General features: G+C 47.3%; 1 protein-coding gene across 1 annotated transcript in view; it reads right to left on the bottom strand.

The window, feature by feature from the left end:
* LOC138840921 (protein phosphatase PTC7 homolog) overlaps window positions 1-9,127 on the bottom strand; it is a 42,117-nt gene extending 32,990 nt beyond the window's left edge. The window contains exon 1 of the mRNA XM_070041350.1: window positions 8,617-9,127. Coding sequence (XP_069897451.1) covers window positions 8,617-8,854 — 238 coding nt within the window. The 5' untranslated portion in view covers window positions 8,855-9,127. The remainder of the gene's footprint in view (window positions 1-8,616) is intronic.
* Between the last annotated feature and the right edge of the window lie 5,149 nt (window positions 9,128-14,276).

Below are 14,276 nucleotides of genomic sequence, written 5' to 3'. Positions count from 1 at the left end.
GAAAAAAGAAAAAAAAATGCCCGTCTTCTCTCCTTAATCCACTCCTAATCTGTTTTTTTTTGGGTGGGGGTCCGGTCGTGGGGCCTGAGTGCTGTCCCTCAGCTCTTCAGCTTAAGGCTAGCGCTCTGCCACTTGAGCCACAGCGCCACTTCCAGCTTTTTTTCTTTTTGCTTATGTGGTGCTTGAGGATTCGAACCCAGGGCCTTATGCATGCAAGGCAAGCACTCTACCACTGAGCCACCTTCCCAGCCCCTCCTAATCTGTTTTTGTTGGTTTGAACTCTGGACTTAGGCGCTGTTCCTGCACTCTTCAGCTCAAGGCGAGTGCTCTACCACTTGAGCCAAAGCGCCACTTCCAGTTTTCTAGTGGTTTATTGGAAATAAGAGTCTCAATGACTTTTCTGCCCGGGCTGGCTTTGAACCATGATCCTCAGATCTCAGCCTCTTCAGTAGCTAGGATCACAGGCGTGAGCCACTGGCACCCGGCTTCCACTCCTAATCTTATAGAATGTACTTCATTGTATCTTTCCATCTTAAGAATTCTTTTTGGTCAGTCTTGGGGCTTGAACTCGGGGCCTGAGTACTGTCCCTGAGCTCTTTTGCTCAAGGGCTCTAGCACTTTGATGGAGCCACTTCTGGTTTTCCAGTGGTTAATTGGAGATGAAAGTATCATGGATTTTCCTGCTCCAACTGGCTTTAAACGGTGATCCTCAGATCTCAGCCTCCATAGCTAGAACTACAGATGTGAACCACTGGCACCCAGCTAAAAAGAATTGTAAACTAAATTTAAAGAACTAAACCAAAGACTAACAAATTCAAATGAATAGGAATGTGTATTATCAGCTTAATGACGTCTGTAGTAGAGTGGCAACTTTGAAAAAAAATCTAGAATTATGATTTTGTGAATTTACAAAGTAGTATACAAATGATTTTGGGTATTAGGGAGACAGAAAAACTCAAGAGGGCTGGGAAGGTGGCTTAGTGGTAGAGTGGTTGCCTTGCATGCATAAGGCCCTGGGTTTGATTCCTCAGCACCACATAAGCAGAAATCGCCGGAAGTGGTGCTGTGGCTCAAGTGGTAGAGTGCTAACCTTGAGCTGAAGAGCTGAGGGACAGCGCCCAGACCCAGAGTTCAGACCCCATGAGCGACAAAAAAAAAAAGAAAGAAAAAATAAACCCAAGAGTTTTAAAAATGTATAACAACTCCAAACAAGATAATTTTTTAACAAATTTAACTGCTAATGATGAAACAACAAGATCACAACAGCAACAAAAAACACTGCTTAGGATCCAGGGCACCACTTCTTAAAAAGAAACCTGAAGTCAACTCTTATTTTCAAAGTCATAAGGCATTCTATTTTCAACTGACTAGCCAAATTTCTTTAGATATAAGACTGTTAGTAGGGCTGGGAAGGCGGCTCAGTGGTAGAGAGCTTGCCTCGCATACATGAGGCCCTGGGTTCGATTCCTCAGCACCACATAAGCAGAAAAAGCCAGAAGGGGTGCTGTGGTTCCAGTGGTAGAGTGCTAGCCTTGAGCTGAAGAGCTGAGGGACAATGCCCAGGCCCAGAGTTCAAGCCCCGTGACCAGCGGAAAAAAAAAAAAAAAAGACTGTTAGCTTTCCCAAAGTACTTTCCTGAAAAATGTGAATGGGCCCCAGGTAAGGCTTCTCTAAAAGATATGAGAACAGTACATAAAATGAACTTGACATTGAGTCTGAACTCGACGTAAGTGTTTGATCTATCCAAAGGACATGGTGTAGAGTTCCTGGAGCCACACACTAGTACAAACTCCACTTGGACTCTGTTGCAACCATTCAGGTTATGTACTGCCCAGTTGACAAAGCCATGCTAAAGTTCAGGAATGGCCTCCTCCCACCCAGCCCTCCCCTACAAGAAAACCCTCCACAACTAGCTTCCAACTGTACCCTCCTTCTTTATGATTTAAAATATCTTTGCAGGGGAGTTGGGAAGGTGGCTCAGTGACAGAGTGCTTGCCTCACATGCATGAGGACATGGGTTCGATTCCTCAGCACCACATAAGCAGAAAAAGCCGGAAGTGGCACTGTGGCTCTTGTAGTAGAGCACTAGCTTTGAGCTGAAGAGCTGAGGGACAGCGCCAAGGCCCAGAGTTCAGGCCCCACGACTGACAATAATAATAATAATAATAATAAATAAATATATTTGAAAATGTCTCCTGTAACTACAACAAATGAGGACATGACTTTGAAAACAAAGTACAATACAGCTATCTATATACCCAAAATAAGAAAAGTATTTCTGAGCAGGAGTTGTCACAGTAAGCAGTATATGTATATCCATCGACCCAGTCTTACAACAGAATGCCAGAACATTCAGAAAAGCCCCAGACAACTTAATAAAGCCTGCCTGTTAGTTCTGGACAGCTCCCTCTTCCTTAACATTCCACATTCTTCCTAGAAAGCTTTATGAAATCAGGAACATTTCAACTGCTGATCTTACAGATCCGGTTGCTACCATTTAAACAGCATTTTCCCCTATATAAAATAATTCTTTATTGCAAGTAAGTATCACCAGATGCCTAGGCTCAGACGCCTGTAATCCTAGCTACTCAGGTGGATGAGATCTGAGCATTCAGGTTCAAGGCTAGCCCAGAGAACAAAGTTATGAGATTCTTATCTCCATTTAACTACCAAAAAGCTGGAAAGGGAGCTATAGCTCAAGTGATAGAGTTCCAGACTTGAGGGAAAAAAAAACAAGGAACAGGGCTCAGGCCTCCTGACCCGAGTTCCAACACTCACTGGAGGGGGGAGAGGGGAAGCCTAAGTATCTCCCAAAGTTAAATAGTTACAATATAATCCAGCAATTTTACCATTAGATATATACCTGGAAAAAAATTAAAAACACATGTCCACACGAAAGCTTAAATACCAATGTGTAAAGCATTATTGCCAACAGCCAAAATGACCACCACCAAAGGAATGGACCAACAAAATATGATATATGTATTCAATGGAATGTTATTTAGCCATAAAAAAGGATGAAGTGCCAGGCACAGTGGCTCATACCTGTAATCCTAGCTACTCAGGAGGAGGCTGAGATCTGAGGATTACGGTTTAAAGCCAGCCCCAGCAGGAAAGTCCCTAAGACTCTTATCTCCAATAAACCATGAAAACCAGAAGTGGCACTGTGGCTCAAGTGGTAGAGCATGCGCCTTGGGCTGAAGAGCGCAGGATCAGCGCCCAAGCCCAGAGTTCAAGCCCCACGACCTACCAAAAAAAAAAAAAAAAGATGAAGTATGACACATGTACCAAAGCAAACTTCAAACTTCAGAAGCATGCTAAGTGAAAGTGATAGTAGCATAACTACAGTTCTAGGAAATGGCCAGAATAGGAAAATTCAGAGACAGAATCTACTTTCTATACAAGGGATTGGGAGAGAAGGAAATGGGGGAGTAGCAGCAGAATATCCTGAGGGGATGAAAATGTTCTGAAATTAGGTAGTAGTTGAGGTTGCACAACCTTGTCAATGTACAAAATACTGAATTATACTTTGTAAAAGGATGAATGTTAGGGCATGTGTATTACACAGTTCAGTTTTTTTTTAATCACTCAAGGTCACACCTGCTATTAAGTAAATCAGGCAGCAATTTAAGAAAATGTGACTATTTAATAATGAGACTGGTTTCCTGACATGAAGTCTAGCTGGAATTCCAAAGAGATGTCTTAAAAGGCTAAAAGTAGCAAGCACACAGTCTCCCAATGCACTGCTTTTACAAAAAGAACAAACAACCCACAGTCAGACACTGAGCTTCTATCAGGGATATCAAAACAATCACAACTGCTTGTAAACTCCAAATTCAACTAACCCATTCACTTCTTAAATAAAATTTAGATCTGCATAGTGTTACCTTAAGGTTATTTTTAAGATTGGTAAGACGCACAATAATACCTCAGAATCCTGACCACAGTAAAAAATAAAAAGTTCCAAAAGGCTGGAGTACAAAATTGTTTTATTTTCATATTTGGATTCCAACTTAAGCCACACTTAAATACCCCACTGCTTTGTAAGTATTGCTTTTTAACTCAATATTCAGAAGGCAAAATTTACATGGCACAGGCCATGCTGCCATTTTCAAATAAATGGTTTGTGTAAACTGTGGCTTAGCATGCTGAGGAGTTTTTGTTGCATTTTAGCTATGAGTCAGAGTGCATAAAAAGTTAAAAACACACATACACACCCCTAAGTGGGCAGATTTGAAGGACAAACAGTAGCTAGAGACAGACTAGTTTAGACTCTACCTATCTTGTCAAGAAAATCCAACCACGAGTGTAACAGCATGGTCCAAGGAGATGGTGAGACCAAGTGCTAGTCTCAGTTAGGTCAATAGCCAGTGGACTAACTTTAAAGTCATCTGACACTCTGTAGGCAATGTTTTCTCAACAGTGGTGTAAAAGAACAGGATTCCAAGTTGTCTAAGTCTTACAATTCTCACCAGCCTATGAGCTCATTGTTAAGTAGCTTAGGGCTGTGGCAGCTATCATATTTTGTAACCTAGGAAGCCGTATCATATAGAGTAATAAGAGAATTTAGGATTAACTACAGAGAAGAAGGAACAAGAAAAATGTCCAACGTTCATGCTGGCACTGGTTTACTCCTGTTAGACCCAGTAAAGAAAGCACCTTTGCCAACTTTCCAGGGGATAGGAGTGGTGCCTATGTATCACCACACCCACCATAGTTAGTTTTTCCTAAAAGAAATCCAGGGGGGACTACAAAAATGTTATAAAGCACCAAGTACTTTAGTCACTGCATGACTAATAGGATGGATGACTCTAAATTAAGGAAACGAAATAGTATTTTCTTTTCTTTTCTGGTTGGTCATGGGGCCTGAACTCTGGGCCTAGGTGCTGTCCCTCAGCTATTCAGCATAAGGCTAGCACTTTACCACTTGAGAGACAATGCCACTTGCAGCTTTTTCTGCTTATGTGGTACTGAGGAATCGAACCCAGGGCCTCATGCATGCGAGGCAAGCACTCTACCACTGAGCCACCTTCCCAGCCCCACAAAATAGTACTTTCTTTCTCACACTAAAGAAATAGTTTCCATTCCTAACAAGTCCTGAGTGACCACAGTGAACAATCTAGATGCAATAAATATGGCAAAGAAAATGAAGTATCTATAAAGTTAGAAGATTCAAAAAGCACAGAAGCTCAATTCTAGTTTTACAATTATTCAACACAGCCTTTTGGGTCTCATACTTGCTCAATTTCCTTCTCAGCTGGTGCTCTACCACTTGAGCCATGCTTCCAGCCCTACCTTCTGTTGTTTAATTGCAAAAGGAATCTCATGGAACTTTTTGCCCAGTCTGGCTTTGAAACAATGCTCCAGGTCTCAGCCTCTTGAGTAATCAACATAGTCTTTTAATACAATTCAGTTTAGGGGTGGGAAGGTGGCTCAGTGGTAGAGCGCTTGCCTCCTGGATTCAATTCCTCAGCACCACATAAGCAAAAAGAAAAAAAAAAGCCGGAAGTGGTGCTGTGGCTCAAGTGCTGGAGTGCTAGTCTTGAGTTGAAGAGCTGAGGGACAGCGCCCAGGCCCAGAGTTCAGGCCCCACGACCAGACCCAATAAATAAATAAAAATTAATTAATTAATTAATGTCTAAATTCTAAAAACTTGTAGCCATAAGACTTTTAAAAAAATACAATTCAGTTTATAACTCCACCTTCTAGAATAAAAGGCAGTCTTAAAGATTCATTACATCAGCCGGGCGCTGGTGGCTCACGCCTGTAATCCTAGCTACTCAGGAGGCTGAGATCTGAGGATCGCAGTTCAAAGCCAGCCCGGGCAGGAAAGACCGTGAGACTCCTATCTCCAATAAACCACCAGAAAACCGGAAGTGGCGCTGTAGCTCAAGTGGTAGAGCGCTCGCCTTGAGCTGAAGAGCTGAGGGACAGCGCCCAGGCCCAGAGTACAAGCCCCACGACCGACAAAAAAAAAAAAAAAAAAAGATTCATTACATCACAGCCAGATTCTGTCTCATCCACCACCTGGGATGGAGTCAATAAAATAGAAGTCACCATCACATGAACAGGCTCACACAGTAGCCAAGATCAAATGAAGCTACTTAGGAAGTTGTTTCAGGTGACTTTCAAGATGGCTTTCCGGAAGCGCTCCTCCACAACATGACAAGCCTGGAGAACCTGTACCTCATTGTTCCCACACACACCTTGTGTGTTTGCATGTGGCCACGCATGTGTGTGTGTGATTTTTGTCAAATCTGGTGGACCATCACTCCCTGGTGACAAAAGCAACCATCAGTGTCACTGTGCCTGGTAGTATTCCTTTCAGGAAAAGCACAGAGCTGAGACAGCCAAGCACGGAACTGTAGATGGCCTGTGGGTGCAGTCAGTGAAGTCTCCAAAAGCCCAAGCACACCTTTACCTCTGCACATTTTCTGGGAGTTCTAGGACAACGGATCTCTTTTTTTCCTTTTTGGTCAGTTATGGAGCTTAAACTCAGGGCCTAGGGGCTCAAGGCTAGTGCTCTACCAGCTCTACCACTTACAGCCACAGCTCTACTTCTGGTTTCTGAGTGGTTAATTGGAGATAAGAGTCTCACACACAGCTGAGAGCCAGTGGCTCACACCTGTAATCCTAGTTACTCAGGAGGCTGAGCTCTGAGGATCATGGTTCACAGCCAGCCCAGGCAGGAAAGTCCATGATACTCTTTATCTCCAATGAACCACCAGAAAACCAGAAGTGGTGTTGTGCTCAGGTGGTAGAGTGCTAGCCTTGAGCTGAAGGGCTGTGCCCAGGCCAGAGTTCAAGCCCACAACCGACACCGACACGCACACAGACATACAGACACAGACACAGACACACACACACACACACACACACACACACACACACACACGAAGCTGCACTCTTGAAGGACTAGCAGTAGGCACTGTTCTTATCCTCTGGGCTAGATAAGGAAAAGGAGACTAGAAAGCCTCCACCTACCACCATGAGTCACAGAACTAAGGGACAAAGCTGAACCTCAAATTAAGCCTGTGTATACATCTTCCCCCCCCTATTTCTTTTAGAATGGGTTTGACCAAAACTTCCTTTACCTTTGTAAAGGCACTGTGGATCAAGTGATAGGGCGCTAGCCTTGAGCTGAAGAGCTGAGGGACCGTGTCCAGGCCCAGAGTTCAGGCCCCACGACCAAAAAATAAAATAAAATATGTGGGTAATAGAGTGGGTAAAATGAATAATTAGAAGACTGGCTCTTCTCTAACTCCCAGCATTCCAGCACTTCCCTGAAGGTGGGGGAAGGAGGATCACTTCAGCCCAGAAGGTGGAGGTTAGCCTGGGAAAAACAGCAAGATCTCACTTCAGAACAAACCTACAGTAGAGAAGATCCTTTACAGACTTATAGATGTACAAGATCCACACACTAGCCAGCAGTGCATGCAACTTAAACTTACAAATTGTTCATCTCTGTGCAAAACCAAAGCTACATTACCGATCACTCTGAATTCAGATTAAAAACTGATTACAAAAAAAAAAAACCTGACAGCACCACTTATTCCAATGCCCAACGTTGCTTTAGCCTATGGAATTTAAAGTAAACAAAAATGCAACATCACTTGAGAAGTGAAACCAAAAAGTAACATTTGAACCTAAATTCAATGACAGCATGTCCTTCAATTTCAAAGGAAGTGATTTGCTATGAGAGCGTTAATGGCTTATCATTCCACAGCACTCCCCTGACACGCAGAGCCAAACACTAGGTGAAAGATGATGGCTTGTAAATTCTACTGATCCCTTCCTGAGGCTCCCCTCCACCCCGAAAATCCTACAAATGTGTACGCAGAATGAACAGGCCTCAGGGGACACCTGTGACCTTTCTGAAAAGACTGTGACCACTTCTCAAAGCTGTCTTGGCCGCCCGCTCCTAACAGGTTCGGACATTCTATTTTGGGTCAAGGAGACTGCCTGCCACCCTAAGTGACCTCAAGTCGGACAAGATCAGTTTGAAAGAACGCACTGTGAGGATTCTGACACCAGGCCAGTGAGTCCCCCCACCCCCCACCCCACTGCGAAACTCTTCAAAAGAGGATGAAAATCTGGTCGCGATCAAGGCAGGACGGTCAGGGGGCTCGCGCAGTCGGCCGCTCAGCTGCTCGGGATCCCGCAGCTGGCGGCCAGGCCGCGGCGTCAGGAGCACGCGGAGCAGCCGGGATCCCCGGGCGCGCAGCGAGCGGAGGGAGGCGGGAGGAAACCCGAGCGCGGTTAGGAGCCGGCAGGTGTCGCCGAGGTCGCCCGGGGCCGTCGCTGCCAAGTGAGCAAGTGCGGCTCCGCGCAGGGGACGGACGGGTCGCGTTCCCTAGCGGTGACCTTGAGCACTAGGTTCGACAGCTCCGCGCCTCAGTTTCCCCCCAGCTCCGCGACCGGGGGAGGGGGGAGTCCCAGCAGAAAAGGCACCGCCTCGGGCGCTCGGCACGGCGCCCGCTCGCTAGTAAAGCGCTGCCCGCCCGCCGGCGCCCGGGCTCCGCCGCCGCCCACCGCGAGGGAGCGGGGAGCCCCGCGCCAGGGAGTCCCCAGGAGGCGGGCCCCGGGCTGGGGCGCCGGGCCCGGGCGGACACTCACCGAGGACGTCGGCCGAGCGGTGCCGGGCCACGAAGCACGCGTCGTCCCCGTAGCACGCGCCCTTCTTCAGGAGGCCCTTACGGAAGTCCTTGCCGAAGCCGCAGCCCGCCGTCACCAGCCCGTAGTCGCCGCCGCCGCCGCCGCCGCCGCCGCCGCCGCCGGCCCTGGGGTCGGTCTGCGAGAGGCCGCCGAGCACGGCGCGGGCCACCAGTCGCCCGTACGAGAGGACCGAGAACATCGCCGCCGCCGCCCCCCCGAGGAGGCGGGGGCCCCGGGCAGCGGGAGGACGCGGAGGCCCGGAGCCGGCTCTCTCCTCAGCCGCCGCCGCCGCCGCGCCGCCGCCGGGGCGCTCCTCAGGGCGGCGCGCAGTAGCCGCCGCCGCCCCTGCCCGACGCGCGGGGCCTCGCACACGCTCCACTGCGCGCACCGGAGCCAGAGCGAGGTCAGAGCCGGCGGCTTCTCCGCCTCAGCCCGAGTGGGGTCCCGGCTGCAGCTGCCGCTGCTGCCGCCATCTTCCGCTCCACTAGCGTGTTCCGGGCCGCGCCGGCAGCACCGCCCCTCGCTAGCCCCGCCTGCCGCCCCGCCCCCGATTCGAGGCTCAGGACCAAGCCCCGCCCCCTCGGGCGCGCTGCCCTATGCTTTCATTGAGGTCGAGCATGCGCAGAGCGTGTGTGTGCTCTGCCTTCTGGGGGTTGTAGTCTCTGTGGAATGGGCTGCCTAGGAGCCAGGATTTAGGACTCCCCCGATGAGGGACTAAGGTTTAGCTAAGGAGAATTACAGGTGGATTGGCTGGAGGTTTGGTTTTATTACTCGTTTATTTTATCCACTTTATTCACTCATTTATTCCTTTATTTATGGTGCTGGGGTTTGAACTCAGGGCCTTGTGGTTTCCCAGGCAGGCCCTTTACCGCTTGACCCCTCCCCCAGTCTTTAACGGTATCTTGGGGGTTGGAGGCATGGTTCAGGTGGTAGAGCGCTAGCTAAAGAGTGAGAGGGTCAGATACTGAATTTCGTTCCTTGTCGCGGACAAAAACAAAAACAAAGAAATAACAGGATCTTGTACATAAAGGCAACATCACTTTAAACAAAACCCTCAAACCAACCATGATTTTGGTTATATATTATCCTACAATATACCCCTTGAGAAACAGCAGTACATAAATATAATGACTACTCCACAAGTAATGTTCTGGAAGAGTTCAGGGCATGAACTTCCAAACATGGAGGGAAGAGAATTTTGCCTTGTGTTTTAGGAAGAATTGAGGAAAAATATGTTATATGTCCCTAGCTGTGATAGAGAGAGGCAGGACCACTGTGGACATAGCATATGTGTATGCGTTTCAAACATTGTTAAATAGGGAATAAAGGTTCCATGTCCTAAATCTTAACCTTCTAGATAGTCTGCCTAGGACAAGTGTGTCTTCACCTGGCCTGTATGTAGAGGACATGAAGAACCCTAAAGACTTGAAAAGATGAAACCCCTTCCTCCTTTGACAGCTGCCACCTCTTCTCTTCAAGAGGTTAAAATGTGGGGCTGGAAATGTGGCTTAGTGGTAGCATGCATGAAGCCCTAGGTTCAATTCCTCAGTATCACATAAACAGAAAAGGCTGGAACTAAGCTGGGCGCAAATGATAGAGTGGCTAGCCTTGAGCAAAAAATACTCAGGGACAGTGCCCAGATCCTGAGTTCAAGCCCTGGGACTGGCACAAAAAAAAGAGGTTGACATTTGGCTTCTGGCTCACACCTGTAACCCTAGCTACTCAAGCGGTGCGACATAAGGATCCAGTTTCCAAGCCAACCTGAGCAGAAAAGTCCATGAGAGGGGCTGGGAAGGTGGCTCAGTGGTAGAGCGCTTGCCTTGCATGCTCGAGGCCCTGGGTTCGATTCCTCAGCACCACATAAGCAAAAAGAAAAAAAGCTGGAAGTGGCGCTGTGGCTCAAGTGGTAGAGCGCTAGCCTTGAGCTGAAGAGCTGAGGGACAGCGCCCAGACCCAGAGTTTAAGCCCCACGACCGGACCAAAAAAAAAAAAAAAGCCCATGAGACTCTTATCTCTATTTAACTAGCACAAAGCCAGAAGTGGAGGTGTGGCTCAAGAGGTAGAGCATCAGCCTTGAGTCAATACCTGAGGCCTGAGTTCAAGGCCTTGTACCAGCAAACACAAGCGTGTGTGCGCACACACGTGCACACACACACACACACACACAGAAAGAGAGAGGTCAGCTCTTGAGCAAAAAATAATAAATACTAGCCAGGCACCAGTAGCTCACATCTGTAATCCGAGCTACTCAGGAGGCTTAGATCTGAAGATCATGGTTCAAAGACAGCCCAGGCATAAAAGTCTATGAGACTCTTATCTCCAATAAACCACTAGAAAACCAGAAGTGGCACTGTAGCTAAAGTGGTAGAGAGCTCACCTTGAGCTGAAGAGCTGAGGGACAGAGCTCAGGCCCAGAGTTCAAGCCCCACAACACAACGACAAAAATAATAACAACAACAACAATAATAATAATAACAAAATGAGGTAGTTTTTTTGTGGTTTTTCTTGTAAAGTCTTAGCCCAGCTTCACCAAAGATAGCACATAGCCTCTCTCCAGACCTTGACTATTCTAAGCAATTTCCCTACAAAGTTATTTAGGTTGAAGAACAGTTAAAGTAATGGGGTTTGTCACCTACTAGATGAGCTCCTAAATACAATGTGTTTGTATGAGTGTAAAGACATTCAGAGCCATGGGAGGGAGGGGAGAGGGAGGAATCTAGGTTCTGCATATTTTTTGTATCTCATTTGACACTGTGTCCTTTGTGCTAGTTGACCTCCAGCCAGGCGCTCAGCAGCCTCACAACCTTTGCCCCACCCATTAGGATGTAGTTCCAGAGTCTGAGGATCCCCCGCTTTTCAGTGCTGTGTGCGGGGCATGTGGGCACACAGTCAATATTTCCTTCAATGAATGAAAGAGCAAACACCTCTCTGGAGTCTATGGCCCCCCATGGCAATGAGCATTTGCAGATATATTGGCAGTATCTAATTCAATGCTTGGCACGCTATACAAGAATTTATAGCTGTTGGATAAAAGAAAGAATCAGAGCCGGGCGCTGGTGGCTCACGCCTGTAATCCTAGCTACTCAGGAGGCTGAGATCTGAGGATCTCGGTTCAAAGCCAGCCTGGGCAGGAAAGACTGTGAGACTCCTATCTCCAATAAACCACCAGAAAACCGGAAGTGGCACTGTAGCTCAAGTGGTAGAGCGCTCACCTTGAGCTGAAGAGCTGAAGGACAGTGCTCAGGCCCAGAGTTCAAGCCCCACGACCGACAAAAAAAAAAAAAAAAAGAATCAGAACAGGGTCCATAAATAACAAAAGAAAAATGTACTGAATTATAAAATCATTGAATGAGTTCAGTTCAGACACAATAATAGAAAGGTCAAGCTTTGGGGCAAGTAAACCAATTTGGAATTTTTTTGTTTAATTGAAGCATAAATATGTATCTGCCACCAGGAACGTTGGTCTTTTTCCAGTTCACTTTGATAGGGTTGTAATTACTTTGGGATTCCCATCTGGTCCTTTAAATATTCCTTTCTAAATATTTTCTGCATATACCTAAAGTCCTGCCAGCCAGCTACTCAACACACTTGATTCAGTTATCCTAATTATTGCTGGCAATAAATGCTTTTGCATAGAGTATGCCAAGCACTCTACGTGCCTCTGCCCTCAAAGGTTTTCATCAAAACTAAACTGAATAAACTTCGCACAGTGGGCGGCACTTTGTCAAAAACACATAGATGGCTGGGAAGGTGGCTTAGTGGTAGAGTGCTTGGATTGGATTCCTCAGTACCACATAAACAGAAAAAGCCCCGAGTGGTGCTAGGGCTCAAGAGGTAGAGTGCTAGCCTTGAGCAAAAGAAGCTCAGGGACAGTGCTCAGTCTCACAGACTTTCCTGCCCCGGCTGAGTTTGAACTGTGATCCTCAGATCTCAGCCTCCTGAGTGGCTAGGATGACAGGTGTGAGCCACCAGCGTCCTGCTACCTTTTTTTTTTTTTTTTTTTTTTTAAGAGCAATCTCTTGGGATCCTAGGTTGGCGCCTCTTGGAATCCTGTGTTCCAAGTCCATTCTGCCAGCTGCTCTTAAAGGTTGTTCTTTGAAGCCAGCACACCACTACCAAGTCCTGGCCAGTCTGCCAGGTCATGCTACCCCGAGGGCAAGCTTTTTTAAAAACAGTATGTCAACCCCTATTCCTGGACTTCCCAGGCTCCTCCAGACCAACCTTTTCTCTCATTCACAGGGACACTAGTTCCAGGTTGGTTACAAGAACCAGTTATGACCGGATCTGTCACCTGTAATCCTAACTGCTTGAGAGGCTGAGTTCTAAAGATCAAGGTTCAAAGCCAGCTGGGGCAGATAAATCCCAGAGACTCATATGTCCCATTAACCAACAAAGAAAAAAAAAAAAAGCCAGAAAAGAAGGAGTGGCTCATGTGGTAGAGCACCAGCCTTGAGTGAAAAAGCCAAGCATGACCCCAAGCCCCAGGCGAGCGGCACCGTGAGGGGCGGCCCTCCCACAGGTGATTCCGTCCTGAGCTGGCGGGAATGTCCCTTCTGTTCAGGTGGTGCACAAAGTATTTTCTCAGCGTTCCTTTTTTTTTTCTTTTCTTTTAAAGAGAGGAGAGTTTGGGGTCCCCTTGCATTGTTGACCTCTGAAGTGTGGCCAGCCGTGAAGCCAGGAGAGACTTCGGTGAAAAGCACCCCCATGCCCGCCCCTGGGGGCACAACTCGCAGTTGACATTTTGCTGGACTTCGAGGCAGCGTTCTCTTCCTTAATAGAGTTACATTCCTACCACTTCAAGGATTCCTAGGAGGTCAGTCACTACTCCCAGAGGCAAGCAAGTGTGCAAATACCATCTGTTCCCTGGGCACCCCTGTGGTACTCAGAAAGAACTTTGGATGGGAGTTGCCATAACCTCAGCTCCTAAAAAAAGACCGCGGGGGGGGGGGGGCAGGGAAGAAAGGCATGAGTTTTCTAAAGAGGACTTCCTGCCAAACTGGTGTACAGGTCTCTTCAGATTTCCTTTTGCTAACTCTAGCCAATGGAGCACTCATTTGCTGTGGTTTGGGTTGGTTGGGTGTGTTTTTGTTTTTTAGTTTTGTCTCTTGCTTATTTTTGTGCTAGCAATGTAGCTTGAACTCAAGGCCTGGATTCTGTCACTTAGCTTTTTCATTCAAGGCTGGTGTTGTGCCATTTGAGCCACACCTCCATTTCTGGCTTTTAAACTGGTGAATTGAAGATAAACGTTCCATGGACTTTTTCCTGCCTGGGCTGGCTTCACACTTCTATCCTCACACCTCAGCCTCCTGAGATAGCGGGCTGCGGCAACTTCATTCATTTGTTTATAGATTTCTCCAACCACACTAGAAACACCGGGGGGCAGGATACTTCGCTGTGAAGGGCTGTCCTGGGCACTGAGGGGGAGGTACTAATCAGCAGCACCCCTCATCTCTACCCACTAGATATCAGTAGCCCCCCTCTCACTCCTAATTAAGAGAATGGAAAATGTCTCCAGGGATTGCCATACACCCTGTGGGGGGCAAAGCTCCCAGATGAGAATCACTGGGGTGTGGAGGTGTTGGGCAAGTGAACAAATATTAATGAAACGCTTGTTAGATCTG

The sequence above is a fragment of the Dipodomys merriami genome, unplaced genomic scaffold (assembly GCF_024711535.1).
Source record: "Dipodomys merriami isolate MVZ:Mamm:240054 unplaced genomic scaffold, mDipMer1.0.p SCAF_307, whole genome shotgun sequence".
Taxonomy (NCBI): domain Eukaryota; kingdom Metazoa; phylum Chordata; class Mammalia; order Rodentia; family Heteromyidae; genus Dipodomys; species Dipodomys merriami.
Note: the sequence above shows the minus strand (reverse complement) of the source record. Positions and strands in the feature narration are given on the sequence as shown.